This window comes from Cupressus sempervirens, chromosome 4 (assembly GCF_028749045.1).
Source record: "Cupressus sempervirens isolate cs-2001-9-10 chromosome 4, ASM2874904v1, whole genome shotgun sequence".
NCBI classification, from domain to species: Eukaryota; Viridiplantae; Streptophyta; class Pinopsida; order Cupressales; family Cupressaceae; genus Cupressus; species Cupressus sempervirens.
In genome coordinates, this window is record NC_143121.1 from 800,424,161 (window position 1) to 800,441,478 (window position 17,318).

The 17,318-nt window shown below is 34.1% G+C and overlaps 1 protein-coding gene across 1 annotated transcript in view; it reads left to right on the top strand.

The window, feature by feature from the left end:
- LOC149563814 (uncharacterized) overlaps positions 1-17,318 on the top strand; it is an 88,613-nt gene that overhangs the window by 54,340 nt on the left and 16,955 nt on the right. Inside the window, exons 2-4 of the mRNA XM_089826941.1 lie at positions 12,595-12,655; positions 12,775-12,869; positions 13,007-13,040. Of these exons, the coding sequence (XP_089683067.1) occupies positions 12,595-12,655; positions 12,775-12,869; positions 13,007-13,040 (190 nt within the window). The remainder of the gene's footprint in view (positions 1-12,594; positions 12,656-12,774; positions 12,870-13,006; positions 13,041-17,318) is intronic.

Here is a 17,318-nt window from a genome sequence, read left to right on the forward strand (position 1 = left end):
ATTAGCAAGTAACCACAAAGACGAAGAAACTGGTCAGCCATAAAGTAATATTAGTAGCCATGTCCAAGATATATAGCTAGTGACTAATATATCAAACACATAGCAGAGGCTAATGAAATCAAGTAGAGAAAGGAAAAGGCGAAAGGTTATCCTCATCCTGTATGAGGCATCTATGAAAGCACTTGCATCATAAGCAACCTTAATTGTAGGAATTGAAGATAACTAATTGAGTAAGAAATTTGCAGTCGTATAGATGCAGATGGAAAATCCAATAGCAACTTCTATTCACCTGTGTTATGCGCAACGACATCATTGGCATCAGATCAATATTTTCACGTTTGAAATTCTAATGTACACGTTGAACACGGAAATCATAATTATGATTTAGAAACAATAGACTCAGATGCTTCGCCATTCATATCTAGCCATTCTAAGTTGGTAATAGCTAGACTCTCAATCAAACATCATATAGTTATCATTGGCAATTAGAGGTATATCCAAAATTGGGAAGTGCCCATCCAAAGATTGGTCTATTACAATCACAACATTCTCAGTTGTATACATCTATTTGGACTTATTTTGCAAACTTTCGAAACATATCTAAGAATATCAAGAGATTGCCATTTATTGTTTGGAAAGTCATATATATTATAAATGATATTAGACTACATAGAAGGGTAAAATCACAAACTTGTGTCACCCTTTTATAAAGAAAAGGGCTTACAAAAGTAAAATTGTTCAATTTCAATGATATAAAAGTGGTATTACTATTTAGAATTTGAAAATGAAGTAAACTAATGAAATGTGTAGAAATGGATGAAATTTAGGATTATTATTTTTAATGATGATTTGGAATAGGAATTGCTATATTTTTCTAAAATTTAAGGCTGATTTTGTAGTCGTTAGAAAACATTGAAAATTAGGGTCTAGTTCTCACTACAAAACTATATGAAAATAAACCTTTTTCCCTTTGATCTCAGACTATGTTATGGATGACATATATAGCTAGACCAATAAAAAAATAAAAAATGGTTTTTGACCTATATTTTCTCTTTTATAACAATTCAAATTTCAACTAACCTGAAATTGATAGTTTTAATCTCCCACCACATTTTTCAAAACAAATCTATTCTAACGAAGAAAAAATTATGCATTCTAGAAGAGGAATCTCTCTTCTAGAACATCATATTATTTTAAATTTTTTTATATGATTTACTATTTTTTCTTTCACAAAACTACCATCTTCTTGAGTGTTAAAATATGTACTTGTAATAGTTTATAATTACAATATACTATATTTAATTAAAACACAATAAACTTTATATGAGAATATTTTTGACATTGAGTTCTACAAAATGGTGTTTATATGTTATTAAAAAAATATCATTGAAAAGGGTAAGAGTTATTGAAACATCACTTTTTTGAAATAATTTTAATTAGACACAAGTTAGTATAAAACATGCATTTAGTAGAAATTTCCATTTGGAAAAGTGTGAGAACTTATTTAACTTATCTATAATGAATTTATCTAGATCATATCTTCAAACAAAATTGATTTTTAGATATAAATACTCAAATTTCAGTTGTTTTGATAAGTCATCTTCAAAGGTGACATAACTTTGTCGTTTTATCCATAAATTGACAAGTACTCGTTTGAAACGACAACCATATTGCCATATACTTATTACTTTGTCAATCATCACATTAATTTAATACCTAAGACAACAATATCTAGCTACATCTTGTTGCGTATAAGAATACATCCAAACAATAAGATTATAGCTATCATAGAAACTTAATTGCTACTATACTATAAGAGAAGATCTTCCATATCTAATAGAATGGGATCATGTGGTCATTGAATTAAGTATAGATTTACGCACAATAAAATAACATTATCCATGTAAGTTATTGATAAAGGAAGTTTTCTCATAGATCGGAATAAGAAATAAAATTAAAGAAATAAGTAAGCTTTAAGTGATCTCTAAGGGGAACATTGCAACAAACAATTAGATAAGGGACATTACATTAACCTAGATATAACTAATCTAATTTTAATATAAAACATAGCAGACATGATATGAAACATGGAAAACATGATATCATATGGAAGACATGATAAGAAATATAGAACCTCACCCAATTTGTAGACACGTTCATTTCTATCAGTATCTATATCCACACTTCTATTAAAGTCTGCTATTTTTGTCTACACAGACCCACACTCAAATTTCAAAAGTATATTTTCTGGAGAAAGATCTTTATGAATGATTTTTTTCTTCTCTACATATAATAAATCATCTTTTATACCTTTGCGACAATAAAACAAAAAATATCAGTGTCTTCTATTTTTTATTTGTAAGCAAACTCAAACAAACCAAGTGTTGACACACAAAACTTATATTGATACTGCAATTTGCAACTGACTTTACAATTCTTATGTTTTCATTAGTAGGAAGATTGTTATCTTCCCAAAGAAGTAAGCCTTTATTTACAAAATGACTTTCAATAGTTTGAGCATCTGTAGATGCTTGTGGTATTCTATCACTCTGTCCCATGTATGCTTGACTTTGATAGTGTGTCTACACTTCGATAAAATCCCCAAGGGTACACATACACTTTTATAGCATTATATGGCCATCTGCATCATCCCAATTTTTGGTGAGAGATTAATTTGTTTATTTCCTCCATTCGCTATTTGCTCGACTGAGTGTAGATTATCCTCCAAATAGCTCCCTAAGGCATCCTTTCCATAGAGCTGTATACCTTGTCTACCATCACTGTGCATTAGAATTAATCGCCTTGATGTTCACAAAGATTCCAAATATTTACAGCGGCGCCCCCCCCGAAGTCATATATTGATTGTGTAACCTATAGAAGATCATATTTGCTGGGAATTTATGTTTATATTTTTCATTGTCCGAACTATACGATCATCTGCATCATCCCAATTTTTGGTGAGAGATTAATTTGTTTATTTCCTCCATTCACTATTTGCTTGACTGAGTGTAGATTATCCTCTAAGCAGCTCCCAACCCTTTGAATGTTCAACGCACATATCAAGATATATACTTTGTAAATAAAATATGCATTGATGATTTCAGATGTTCTCTAGCACTAATGTGTTTGAACTTGATGCCTTCTTCCTTAATATGCGACGGTGTTTGAAGCCTATGCTGTTTCCTCATTTATTTTGGCACGGAGACAAAATTTGTTGGGTGCAAAAATAATGCTTCTTCAGGATGGGAACCCTTGCAACATCCCAACATTCAAACTAACCTTTGTGTAGAAAATTGGAAGATCGCTGCAAATGTAATGACACTGCTTATTCAAGGGTATGTATTTTTCAAATGCAACATCTTCTCACATTTATATTGAGCATAGATCATGAATAGACATGTCCCTTCATGGGACATGTCTATTCGATAATTAGATAATTTATGTTAATATTAATCATAGTTATAGTTATATACATATATATCATTATTTATATTAATATCTCTTAAATAACAATAAACTTATATCTTAATACATATATATAAATTACATCTCTCATATAATTATATATATAGATCTATTTGAGAGCAACTATTAAACATCGACGCTCCCTCTTAGCTAGGGAGGATGAACACAAGACATATATTACACCATTGGTAGTATTAGGAAGTCACACATCAAGGAAGTCTTTGATCAAAAGATTTCCATTATATGATATCATATGGGTATTGGCCTATCAGAATGTTAACACATGACCTTCACCAAATACACTTTTGATATCATATTAGATAACATGAGTATTGGCCTATAGAACATCAATCAAATGATATTCACCAAGTATTGAAGTATTGGCCTATCAGAACATCAACTAAATGATATTCACCAAGTACTCAATGTGGTAATGACCTATCAGAATATCAAGGCAACATAATCACCAAGTACTTGAAATATATCTATACAAACAATTTGTAGATAGTCAAACTAATGACATCTAACACCTAGTTGTTGATTTATAAGATAAAGCCTTTTCATGATTTATTTCAACATTTACACAAAATGCATATCATGATTGATGTAGGAGCATCTTGCATGGAAAAAAAAAAAAAAATTGAAAAAAAAAAAAAAAAAAATTTGTGGAGGAGAGAGAAAGTGACGAAAATTAGAGGAGAAATAATAAAAAATAAAAAAAGGGAAAAAGGAGAAAAAAAAGGAAAAGGTGATTTCTATTTTCGAGGTGCATAGGTGGCATAATAGAAAAATAAAATAAAATAAATGGTTGTCATTCCATTTATCGAGGTGAGTGGGTAGAATTCTAGAAAGTTATGAATATTGTAGAAAGTTTTGGAAGTTGTAGAAGGTTGTGGAGGAATTCTAGAGGGTTGTGGATAAGTCATGCATGGGGTGGTAAGTGCCTATTTAAGCAAGGCATATGAGCATTTCTAAATCAAGCTCAAGGGGAAAGCTTGAGGAGTAGAAGCTTGAGAAGTAGAAGTTGTGGAAGGAGAAGCTCAAGGAGAAGCTTGATATCATCTTGTGGGTGTTGTAAGGATCTTCAAGTATAATAAAATTTCTTGTGAAGCATTTTTTTTATTTCTCTTGGTCTCTATATTGTTGCTTTCTTGATTGTGAGCGGGTAAGGGTGGTGTGGCCCTCTATCAAGTGGTATCAGAGCAGGAGATCCTGAGTGTATAAGCAGATCGCCGAAGTGTGAGGCGGTTTGTACCAGGACCTTGGTTGGGCAAAGTTTATCAGAGCTTGTGGATTGCAAATCCGTTGTCCTAGACTTGTGATGTGGTTCCTGATTGTTCGTGCGAGGTGGCAGGTTGCGATCTGACTTGCAAACAATTCAAGGTTGTCACAAGGAGCGTAGGAAGGATTTGTTGCAGAGGGTTTACGAAGATCTTGGAAGATGGCTCCAAGAGGATTGGACCCTAAGATGATTGCAAAAATCCATGATATAGTGGAGAGGAATTTTTCTAAGATGTTTGCTCGGTTGGATGTTAAAGCTAAGAAGGTCAAGGTGGAAGAGGATGGTTTTGCTTTTCAGTTTGTGGAGTCTAATGCAGAACCTGCAGAGCAACTAGAGGTTGTTGCTGAAGATATTCCTAATGTTGTTGATGTTGGGACAGAGGTTGGTTTTCATGATCAGTTGGTTGAGTCTGACATGGAGATTGTGGAGCACTCGGTTGTGGATGAACCAGTTGTTGTTGGTGGTGACTTGTATGTTGCAGAGCATCTTGTTGTGAGCAATGAGGTTGCTGATGTTGTGAGTGTGGAATGTGTTGATGGAGATCTACATGTTGATGCTGATGTAGAGCTTATTATTGCTGGTATGGATTCACTAGTTGTTGATGTGAATGGAAGTTTGGTAATGAAGCATTATGTTCAGTTTGTTTCTGAGGGTGAGCATGCTGATTGGATGGTTGAGATTCGAGTGTTTGATAGAGTAATGCAGATGTGGAAGATTTGCATGGTGGTTTTGTTGTCCCTATTGAGGTGGAAGCCTTTGGTGAAGAGGAAGATGGTGGTAGATATTTCTTTTGGCATCAAAGTGTGGGACACACTTTTCTATTTATCGAGGGAGTCTGATGCAGGAGCATCTTGCATGGGGAAAAAAAAAAAAAAAATTGAAAAAAAAAAAAAAAAAAATTTGTGGAGGAGAGAGAAAGTGACGAAAATTAGAGGAGAAATAATAAAAAATAAAAAAAGGGAAAAAGGAGAAAAGAAAGGAAAAGGTGATTTCTATTTTCGAAGTGCATAGGTGGCATAATAGAAAAAAAAATAAAAATAAATGGTTGTCATTCCATTTATTGAGGTGAGTGGGTAGAATTCTAGAAAGTTATGAATATTGTAGAAAGTTTTGGAAGTTGTAGAAGGTTGTGGAAGTTGTAGAAGGTTGTGGAGGAATTCTAGAGGGTTGTGGATAAGTCATGCATGGGGTGGTAAGTGCCTATTTAAGCAAGGCATATGAGCATTTCTAAATCAAGCTCAAGGGGAAGCTTGAGGAGTAGAAGCTTGAGAAGTAGAAGTTGTGGAAGGAGAAGCTCAAGGAGAAGCTTGATATCATCTTGTGGGTGTTGTAAGGATCTTCAAGTATAATAAAATTTTTTGTGAAGCATTTTTTTTATTTCTCTTGGTCTCTATATTGTTGCTTTCTTGATTGTGAGCGGGTAAGGGTGGTGTGGCCCTCTATCAATGATACAAGTTATTGTAAGGTTGTCACCTTTAAATAACTTCTCCAAATACAAGTGATAATCATTTAGAAGTTGTCACTTCCTCATGATGTATATAGGGGATAGGTTCATACATGTATGGCATCAAACTTTCAGAGGAAGTCACCACGAATATTGACATGTGGTGCTATCACGACATCCACCATAAAACATATCTGAGAATAAGGTTTTCACCTCAAACTTATCTCTCATAGACAAGAATGTAATACAAAGGACTTCACTTGGAAATTCTTCTTCACAAAGAAACACTAATCTTTTGACCTTCTTGTCAAGGTTACTAATAAAGTGTCAAAGCTCCCTCTTAGTTTGATATTAACTTTTCTGACATCTTAGTACAAGGTTCTCTCCGATGAAGTGTCAGACTCCCTCTAAATTTGTTATCATTTTTCAAACCTTTGGTAGCAAGTCATGTCATGCTTCCCTAGTTCAATAGGTATCCTGATAGCATAAGCCTTCCAGCTTACATACATGAGACTTTATCCCATGAATCATAGTCTATTAGCTGTTATAGTTTCTCACTAGTGGAGAATCCATGTCAACAAGGTCTACGCCTTCTGAACTGAGATCATCAAAAGTTTGATTGAAGCATTTTTATTTTATTTTCTGCTCCCTCTGTGTCCAAGGTTGCATCTAATGAGCTGATAGTCTCCCTTTGAATCTCAATTTGATTGAAATCGACGACAGTTGATTGAACCGTGTCCTCTAGTTGCTCCTTTAGATGAATGTGTTAGACTTCATCTGAATATCAATCTTCTAAGCTCCTTTACCTTTGAAGAAGTATCAAACTCCCTTTGAGTCTGAAATTAATCTCCCTTTTCCTACAATAACATTCTCGGAGAAGATCAAGGGAATTAGCTGCAATAGATTGTTGAGATTAATCAAGATGGTAGTAATTTAACTCATTACATAACATAAATACTTATAGCTATTCTCAAAAATAGCATAATTTTATATGATGTATAGAGTTTCAAATATGACTATACCTTTCATACTCTCATATTGGTAGAAACATAACCCCTTTTAAAACTTATAGTTAGAATTCAATCAATATCTTAGGAGTTCCACAATATAGTCTTGAAAATCAAGATATATATATATATATATATATGCTCCATGATTTGTCAAATAAATTAGTTATACTAATTCATATGTCAAACTATTCATTAAACAAAGTATATAGATTTATACTAGTTTACCATATAAATAATAACAATAACACAAAAGCTAATTTATAGTATTAAGGTGTACCTTCTTTTGTTTGGTGGTGGGACACACTCATACGAGTCACATTGTACATACTCTACTTGTTTGATGGCCTTCGCGTATCATCCGTTCACCCTTTGGTCATTTCACATTACAACCTAATTGGTACTTTTTCTCCATCCCACGTGGAAAGCCAACCTTCTGTTTTTTTTTCATAGATATTTGAATGTGATTTCTTGCATATACTTGATGATTCTTGTGAACCAATCCAAGTCAGAGTATAGCTACCACCATCCACGTGGCTAGTCGTCCAATAATATTCTATGGGCTGTTACAATCTATCGATAATATAACAGCAGAGAGATGTGTAAATTGTTAAGCTCTTTATGGTTCCTTACATAAGCTCAGTTCCTTACATATACCTACGAACACCATTGATCACTATGAAATATATTGTTGAATCCAACAATTTGCAGTTAGACAGCATTGAGGGCTCACATATCATTGATAGACAGATACATAACAGGACCTTGTGAATAATATGCAGTTACTTCCAAAAATGTTATGCCACGTAAGATATCGTAAATGATGATCTTCTCTCAAATGATCTTAAGAAGCAATAGTTACACACTCTTAAATATCTTCTATGATGATATAGTCTCAATAATAGTTTTGGACGAGTACTTTAATGAATTCTCATTTTTGGATACCGTTTTGATCTAAAAGATGAGTTAAGCATAGTTGATGATATCTGATCGTTAAGGAGTCTATTTGTGTCCTGGGCTTTTATGTGCTCATGGGGGCATATCTTCATTACTATGAACTTGTCAACACATTAAGGGCATCCTTTGGGGAGTTCTTTTCCATGATGATCTTCAACCAACTTGCAAAGACGAATGCGATGATGATCCAATCTTGTAATTACTTAAATTTCTCTGTCATCCTCTTGTTCAATTTCTCAACCGTCTCAGCAAAACTTTGATTGTCCTCACCTGTGTGTCGTTTCCGAAAATCATCCAGTGACAACGAGTTGTCAATGCCCTCTAAAGCCCGATACTCAAATGAAGACTTCATGGGAGGATTTGGGCTATGGTGATTTTCAAGAGCCAAGAAGGCACACACAAACTACTCATTATCAACTTCATACACAATCGTATGCATTAACGAAATTATTGGAGAACTTCAATGCAGAGTACGGTACAAATTCATTGAGCCATTCATAATTGCTGGTAACAATGTAAATCTCTAAATGTCTAAATGTCACTGTCTGCCTTTTACTGCTTCGATGATAGCTGTAAATCTCTAAACGTCACTGTATGCTTATCCATCATGGAATGATAGCCTTGTAATGAAGTCCATGACAAAATGTTACTATTATCTTTTCTAGTTTTGCCCCTCATTTTATTGACAATATTAGAATGGACAACGTTTGACACCAAATTCTTGTGATATGTTTTGCAAACACATCCTAGTGGAAGTTACCAATGCTCAGATAATTTTGAGAGTTTGATATCTATACACTATCATATACTTATAATTCCATCAAGCATTCTGATTAGAAATAATCAGTATTTGGGCTTGACTTTCAAAGGTTATGCTTCACAGGATTTTTTTTTTTTTTCCATATTTCTTAATACCACTTTGCAATGGATGGGATATTTCTTCTTTCTTATATCAAGGTGTCATACAATCTCTATTGATATTAATGCCCTTACTTTCGTCATCTTCCATTGAATTTTAAACTTTCATGCTGTCGGGTGACCATAATCCCTTGCTGTATACAGATATGAATTTGTATAGAGGCAAATCTGGTAATCACACATTTAAACATTGCTCTGTACTACTCTGCACTTCATGCTGACGTTTCAAACTGAAACATGCTATACCAATGCTGCTTCTATATCACTGCTACATATAAACATCATTACTGCTATGTATACGTTGACGGTGCTTTTGTAAATTTCTCTCATCATCTTGTTTTCCATGGAATTTTAAGTAATGCTTCTCCACTGTGTATTATTTCAATTTTATTTACAGCTCACTACAGATCTGGAACTTATACTATCTGCAATGCACATATACTGTCTGCTGTAACTATGTCTTCCACCTACATATAAATGGTTATGCTATCCATAAGTATATCTTTAATTCATGCATATTTTCGATCAGCATATCTTCTTTAATTAGAAATATATATGTTAAGAAGTATTTAGCTTAAAACTATTCCTCGTGTTGAATCAACCAGACCAAAACAATTTTCATCCCTTTCCATCAACCATGAAATATCTCTGAATCTCACAGGCCTGGTAGGGAACCTTCTCTGATACCATGTTGAGAATTGGAAGATTGCTGCAAATGTAATGGCACTGCCTGTTCAAAGGTATGTATTTTTCAAATGCAACATCCTTTCACATTAATAATGAGCATAGATCATGAATAGACACGTCCCATGAAGGGACATGTCTATCCGATAATCAGATAAGTTATATTAATATTAATCATAGTTTTATATATATTTCATTATTTATATTAATATCTCTTATATAACAATAAACTTATATCTTAATACATATATATAAATTATATCTCTTATATAGTGTTATGTATAGGTTTATCTGACAGCAGCTTTTAAACATCAACACTTTGGAATGCTAGTAGTGCCCAGTTCTACATGTGTGTAGTGACATGACAAAGAAGCCATAGTTGCAGACAGTTTCCAGTCTATGTTTTGTCCTATGGGATGGTAAACAAATGGAGTTTCCAATGCATACTCTTTTCTTTTTCTACTGATACTCTGTATAAGGGGCCCTTTGGGAGCAGAAAGACCATAGTACTTAAATTTTGCATCACAGTGAATGCTCTTGGGATAAAGTCTGAGACCAACTTGACGATTCTCAAAGTTCCCACATGATTTCTAATTTTTGATTATTTACAGTGCGAGCAGCACTCTGTCTGATCATTGCATCCAAAGAGCCATGTACTATGATAGGAGGCACTTTATTGGAAAGCACAGATAAGTCTTACAAAAGAGCATAGCTTCCTAAGCTTGTTGACTTTCCTGGCCCTTGTGTATCATGTGCACCTTTCAATCTTTCAGAAGAGAGATATTGGTCTGGGTCTGCTGTTGTGGTTCGCCATCCAAAAGACCACCTGCTGGATTTCCTTGCACGTTAAAATTGCTTGCATCCTTTGCTGGCTACTCTTGTTTTAAACTAATAATTTCATCTATTGATAACCAATGCTGCAGTCAACTTTTGGTAACTCAACACTTAATGCAAGGCTAATAAACCTTTTCTTTTATGTATAGTGGCATGGACTCTCAGCAACTTCCACATTAATTTCAACACTTCGCAAATATACTTTGACATTTTATCATTGCCATCAATGACAAGATTTAACAATCTCGCGAGTCCACCTGATATCAAGTCTCCATCATTATCTCTTAAATTGAAGCCCTCATTTTTTGCAAATTTAGGGCTCCATCAGCAAGAAAAGGTGCCAAAACAAGGTAGGCAAAAAACAACACTACCTCTCATCAAATGATCCAGCCCACGACCTCCCTGGACGAAGTTTTTTTCACAAACAATGCACAGGGCAGTCTCAAAACCAGACACTATGAGAACAAAGTTGTTGACAGAACACACAATCACCGAAAGGGATGCACCGGTAAACCCTTTCACAAATAGGGGAGGTGTCTGTCCCAATCCATGGCAGCATAACGAGAAACAACACAGAAAAACAAGTTGCCCCGCAAGAAAGAAAAGACACCCAATGACCACAGCAGGACCGTCAATGAGCAGCGGGTTGCAAAGAAAACTGCTCTCAGAAGCTCTAAACATCATCCACATAAGGAGGAGTTCCACAACCAAAAGCATAGGTCCCAGCAGTAAAAAAAACATGCCATCTGCTGAGATAGTACCCTCTCCACAAAAATGACAGCCCCCATCTCCCAAAGCCTGAAATATGTCAGGTGGGGTGTCTTCATTGTCTTCGGATTCTCTCCCCAACTGCAAGTCCTGAAACCCTCGCTGCCGATGTCCTCTTCTCACTCTTCCTGACCCTAGGGTTGCCAATAATGTTATCATTGAAATCGACTTTTTAAGTTTCCTTCACTAGTAGTCTATTAGTATTTTATTTCTCATCGAGCATTGAAGTTTTAAATTATCTCACCTCCTTTCCAGGAATGAAGTGACAAGTCTTTCCTATATAATAATTACTCTGATAAATATATAAATTCAACCATATTATATCCTAACATGGAATTTCTTTCTTCTGAGGTTTATATTTGCAATTTCTCTTTTCTATTTCTTCTCAGGACAGTTTTGTTTACTAGTTTATTGATTAGTTGTTTTGTTCCCCTATATGCCATTCTCAAAACAAGTGGGTAGTGGGAATTGAACTTGTATCTTCTCCTTAAGAAGGAGAAATTTTATCATTCAATCATAATTGCAGTTAAATTGTATGCAAGACTTTAATCTCAACCACGCTATTAGAAAATCAGACTTGAATTCTTCAAAGAGCAAATATTATATCCCAGATGTTTGTATGTTTGCCTGAGCCCTATATTATTTGATACCTAACTAACTATGCCTACTTTGGGCTGAAGTAAACTAAGGGTATGTTTGGGTGCGTACGATTTGGGACTTATCATCATGTTATTGTTTGTTACACACGAGGAATTTCTAAGGACTTATTTTTCTTTTCTTTGCTAGAAAGCATTTTTCAGAAAGAAAATCACAACATTATGAATTATTTTTTTATTTTTCTGGGAAGTTGAGATTCTCGTTGAAGGAAAAAGATAGATGTGCAAAGATATGTGTGACAGTTCTCTGCAAACTGCTATTTAGAAAGGGGAAACTTTTTAAGAAAACAGACAAAACTAAATCTAGATGAAGGTGGTTGTTTCTCTATTTCTGTCTGATTCACTGTTTAAAAATATTGGACAACAATGCTCAGATTTATAAAATTTGGAACGTGGAAGCAAAAATATTTTCATAGTAGCTTCACTTAGTGCATACACGAGAATAATCTGTCCTTATTCTGTGTCATGTTTATACATTTCTGTTTATCTGCACATTATTATCTAATTTTATATTTCCCAACATTTCTGTTGTATTATTAAAATGTCAGAAATTTATATTCTTGCATCTGTGTTTTGTAGGTTGTTAAAGAGATCCAATCAGAGTTGCAAGGATTCAAGATTGGACTGGCACATTTTTTCTGTGAGAACTGGACTCATCTATCATTAAAATTCTGGGAAGGATGCCAAGAAATCACAATATGCTTTGCAATGATATATGCCATTATATTTATCCTTATAATTACATTTCTTTGTTTGCAGTGCAACACACAAGTGCATCACTGACAATAAACGAGAACTATGATTCAGATGTTCAACATGATACAGAAACTTTCCTCAACAGGATAGTTCCTGAGGTCAGCTTGTTTAGAATTTTTCTAATGGTCATTCTGAAATTTGTTGACAGAAATTTCAAGCCTACCTTGCTTCAATCAATTGTTTCAGGAGGCAGAAACTAATAGTAGCCTTCATACATTGTGCATCTTGTATGCAGGGAAGGTCAGCTCCATGGAGGCACGTTATGGAAGGTTGGTTGTGCTTTGGATCAGAAATACATTTGCATGTTGTTTGCAGTGGTTCATTATTTTTTGACATTGTGATTTTATTGAAATCTGACAATTTTTCTAATTTAACATGAATGCTTAATCTACTTGCTTTAATCCCTAGAAAACAAATTGCATCGGAAGGCATTGTGCAATTCATAAATTCACTTTTTTTTTTGTCCAACATGATCACACATTCCTACGCTTGGACCCTAACTCTCTGAACCATAAGGAAGAGTTGGTTTCATAGGGGAAAACAGAGTTTCATCATGGACAGTATATCTTGGAAATGAACTTGACAACTCTTATCTGATGTCCTGGAAATGAATTTGAAAACTCTTATCTGATTTAAGGGAAATGAATCTGAAAACTCTTTGTGATATCCTAGAATTAATAATGCAAACTCTATCTGATATCTTAAAATGAATGAAATTTTATTTGCCAATAATGCCGAAGGAAGTGTGTACTCTGGCTGTCTTGAGATGCAGCCTTTAGGCTTAAGGTAGGTTTAATAAACTGATCTCATAAATAAGTGTACGAAGTTGCAGCTTCCTTTGATGTCTTCAAAGTTCAAAGCAAACCTTGAAATGGTCTCCTAGTATTATCGTGGAGGTGTTGACCAAGATTTGCATGAATCCTTGATAAACTTCTCGAGTTTATGTACATACACATTAAAAATATTGGGAAAAAAATGGCATATGTAATTGGCACCTGTGTGATATCCTCAAAAAATCCACAATGTGTACAGGTAACAGTTGTGCAATAAAGGAGCAAGAGAAGAAAATCTGGCAGCCTAGGAGCATAAAGCTTCTGGAAGAGACAGCCTTTTTGAAATTCAATGAAGCAGGAATAGAATAACAAAGATACTTATTTGGCCTCATCAATAGCACAGTTTTTGAAGATGTAGTCTATTACCTTACAGTCCTTGAATCCAATTTAATCCTTGGTCCTCAAGCCACTCAAAATAGAAATAAATGACAGTGGTGTAAAGCTTGGGAAAAGTATTCAAAATGGTGTTCCTAAGAAACCAAACAAGCCTTGAAAATTTGTAAGTTAAAAATAAATAAATAAATTTGACGAAGTCTTAGGCCCAGACTTGTCAAGATTCAGTGAGTCTGGTGAGTCTCCGTGAGCGTGCCTTGCCTGGGACTCGGCAAGCCTCAGCAAGTTTCTTGAATCAAACAGTACCTAACTTTTTTTTTATAATCAGAGAGGCTCAGGACTGACTCTTAAAAGGTTAGTTTTCCTCATCACACCATTGGTCTTCATATCCGAGGTCATTGATGTTACCGACCTACTATGATTTAACTCTACAATAACTGCTATATGACAGCATTTATGGGAAAATTGATCCATGTTAAATATAAGAAGAGAAAGATGATGACCTCATATTCTCTATACAGATACCTTGTTTTTGGTCTTTAAATTTTCTCTATGATATGCTTCTGTCTTACAAGCACCTGCGTCAAAATAATGCGACATTTTTGATTTCCTGCATAGATTTACTTGTACAACAACTTGGTTTAAACTTTTGTTCTGTGCAGTAAATGTCACAGCTTAAAAGAAGAAGCTTTGGTTTGGATGAAATTTGTTCTTAGTTACCGGGTTCAGACCCTGCTGCCCAGATTGAGGTCCAGGTTTGCTGTGGGTCCAGGCAGGGCCTTGTTCACTGCTGGTCCAGACAGGGTCCTTGATTTGGCATGAACCTGGGCAGACCCACAGTCCAAATTAAGGACCCTGCTTGGACCCGCAGCGAACCCGGGCGGACCTACGGCGAACCTACGAGGACCCTTGGTGAATCCATTCATTGCCAAAATGAATTCATTAGAAATGATTTTCTTTCAGTTCCTTATTGTTTTTAATAAAGGTTTTCCTATAAAGTTCATTAAACGGGAACCAAACTTTAATGTATCAACAGCTAAAAAACATTGGGCGCCTATATGGATTTCCATTAATTCCTTGTCTTCTGAACCTAATCATATTGAAATTCTCAAACGTATTGGTTTCGCTGTAGGAGATCTAATCAGAATTGAAGCAAATTTCTTAAAATCTAATAATATTTAGATGCTCATAAACAAGGAGATAGGACTTGAGGATTTCAAACCGTTAAAAATCATAACTAATGGATCAATTTATGAATTGAAATATACAAGATTTGAAGGACATGTCAAAGAAACTATCAAAGTCCAATCAAACCAAACTATTAACCTTAAACATATTGAAATTAACTCAACATTAAGAGATCTTTCTGTGAATATCAATAATAAATAAAAACTAAAAAAAGGACATATCAGAAATTATGGATCAGGTAAACCAAGAGGGGAAGATGGGAGGATTTATCAGCAGCAAAATCATCTACAATAAGGTAAATGAGGATTGTGATTCGAAGGAAGAAACAAAGTAAGGGGAAACTGTTGCAACAAATCCTAAAGATCTGAGTCAGAGTAACAACCAAGAAGAGAATAGGGAACAAACAGGAGAAAGAAAAGATATCCAAGAGGGCTTTGAAGCTCATATGAAGAACAACTGCAACATAGAAGAAAACGTACAAAGAATACAATAGTGTGAACAATACATGCATCAAATCTGTTCATTGAGGATATAAAAAGCAATTTGAACACATACTACAAATCGAATCATGAAATAATGTTAATTCAAAATGATATTAGGGACATTGCCAACTGATCAGTAAAACAAATTCAGGAACAATCAGAGATGAATCAATTAGAAGGGAGATTGGCTCAACAAAAATAACTAATAATGATATAGAAGTCAGAAAAAGAAACAATGCAGGAAAATGAAATCTAAGGAAGGAATCTTTTGAAGAATTTCCTTTAAACTTAGAGCAGGAAGAAGGACAATCAGTGCCTAAACATCAAGAAATGAATAATGCTGGAAATGGAAAGTGTTTAGAAATCAATACAAGAGATGCTAAGCTTAAGATTTTGGAAAAGGAGGTATTAGTTCAATCAGAGATAGTCCTTAAGAGTAAGCACATAGAAAAATCTAGGAAGTCAACAGGAGAGACAAGGGATATCTTTGAGCAAAGCTTTTCTTCATCCCAAAATATAAATCGGGGAATATTGTCAGATTCAACTCCTTTTGTTAAAGGAATAGGTCTAGCTGAATCACCCAAGAATACAGGGTATAGTACAATCAATCATATGTTGGAAAACAACTCCTTCCCCCTAGATCCATCAGTTAAATCAAGACACATCACTTTGAGAAAAAGAGGTTAAAAAGTCAAATAAATAAAAAGAGGTTAAAAGGGGTATAACTCAAAATACGACCCCTAAATTTTTCCTGGATAGAGTTGGCTCAAATGAAGACAATCGTGAGGAAATTGAACCTGATTCAAAAACATAGGAAAATGAAGAAGCATTAAAGGAAAAATGTTGGTTAATCGAAATAATTATGGAAATGGATAAGGAAGATTCTGAAGATGAGGATCCAAAGATTAATACATAAACTCTCAATCCTATTAATATTAAGGGTTCTAGTGAGTCAAAGTCACATACAATTGTAAGATAGGAGAAGATATTCATCTAATATGAATACCCTTAAAAGAACAATATAAACTCAAGCAAAAGGATTTAGACTCTATTTCAGATCATGGAGGAAATGCAGAATTAGGAACTAATGGTTGTAATTTTATTCCCATAGAGGTTGAGATGTTTTTTTAAAAGAATCCTAATTAGGAACTAAGACTTGTAATTTTATTTCTATAGAGGTTGAGATGTTTTTAAAATAATCCAAACTATTAAATCCAGAAGAAGACTTAGATAATGAGAGTTTGGATAAATTAGAAAAGGATAAATTTAAAAGTCAAAACTGGGAAGAATTTGGAATTACGGATTTGCAAGTATTTCAACAAGAGAAGGATAGTAAAAATGAAGTAAATTGTCAAACTTCGAAATCAATGATCAAATAAGTGGTAGAAAAAGAAATAAGTAACAAAATTATGAAAGAGTTAGAAAAAGATTATTTAGATAAAGATGATTTTATTGCTAGAAGTATGCAAGTAATAATCTAGATAACCTAGGTATAAAAGGTAACATACAAGGATTAGTTCAACCAAAATGTGATAAGCAAAGCAGGAAAAGAGGTAGAAAATCCTTAACTGTGTTAATGTTTTAGCATTAGTAGAAGTAAATGATGCTTATTTGATATACTAATCCGTGTTTTTCAGATAAATTGTTATTGCTGATTCTTATATATATAATATATATTATATATTATGCATTATATATCTTATATATAATA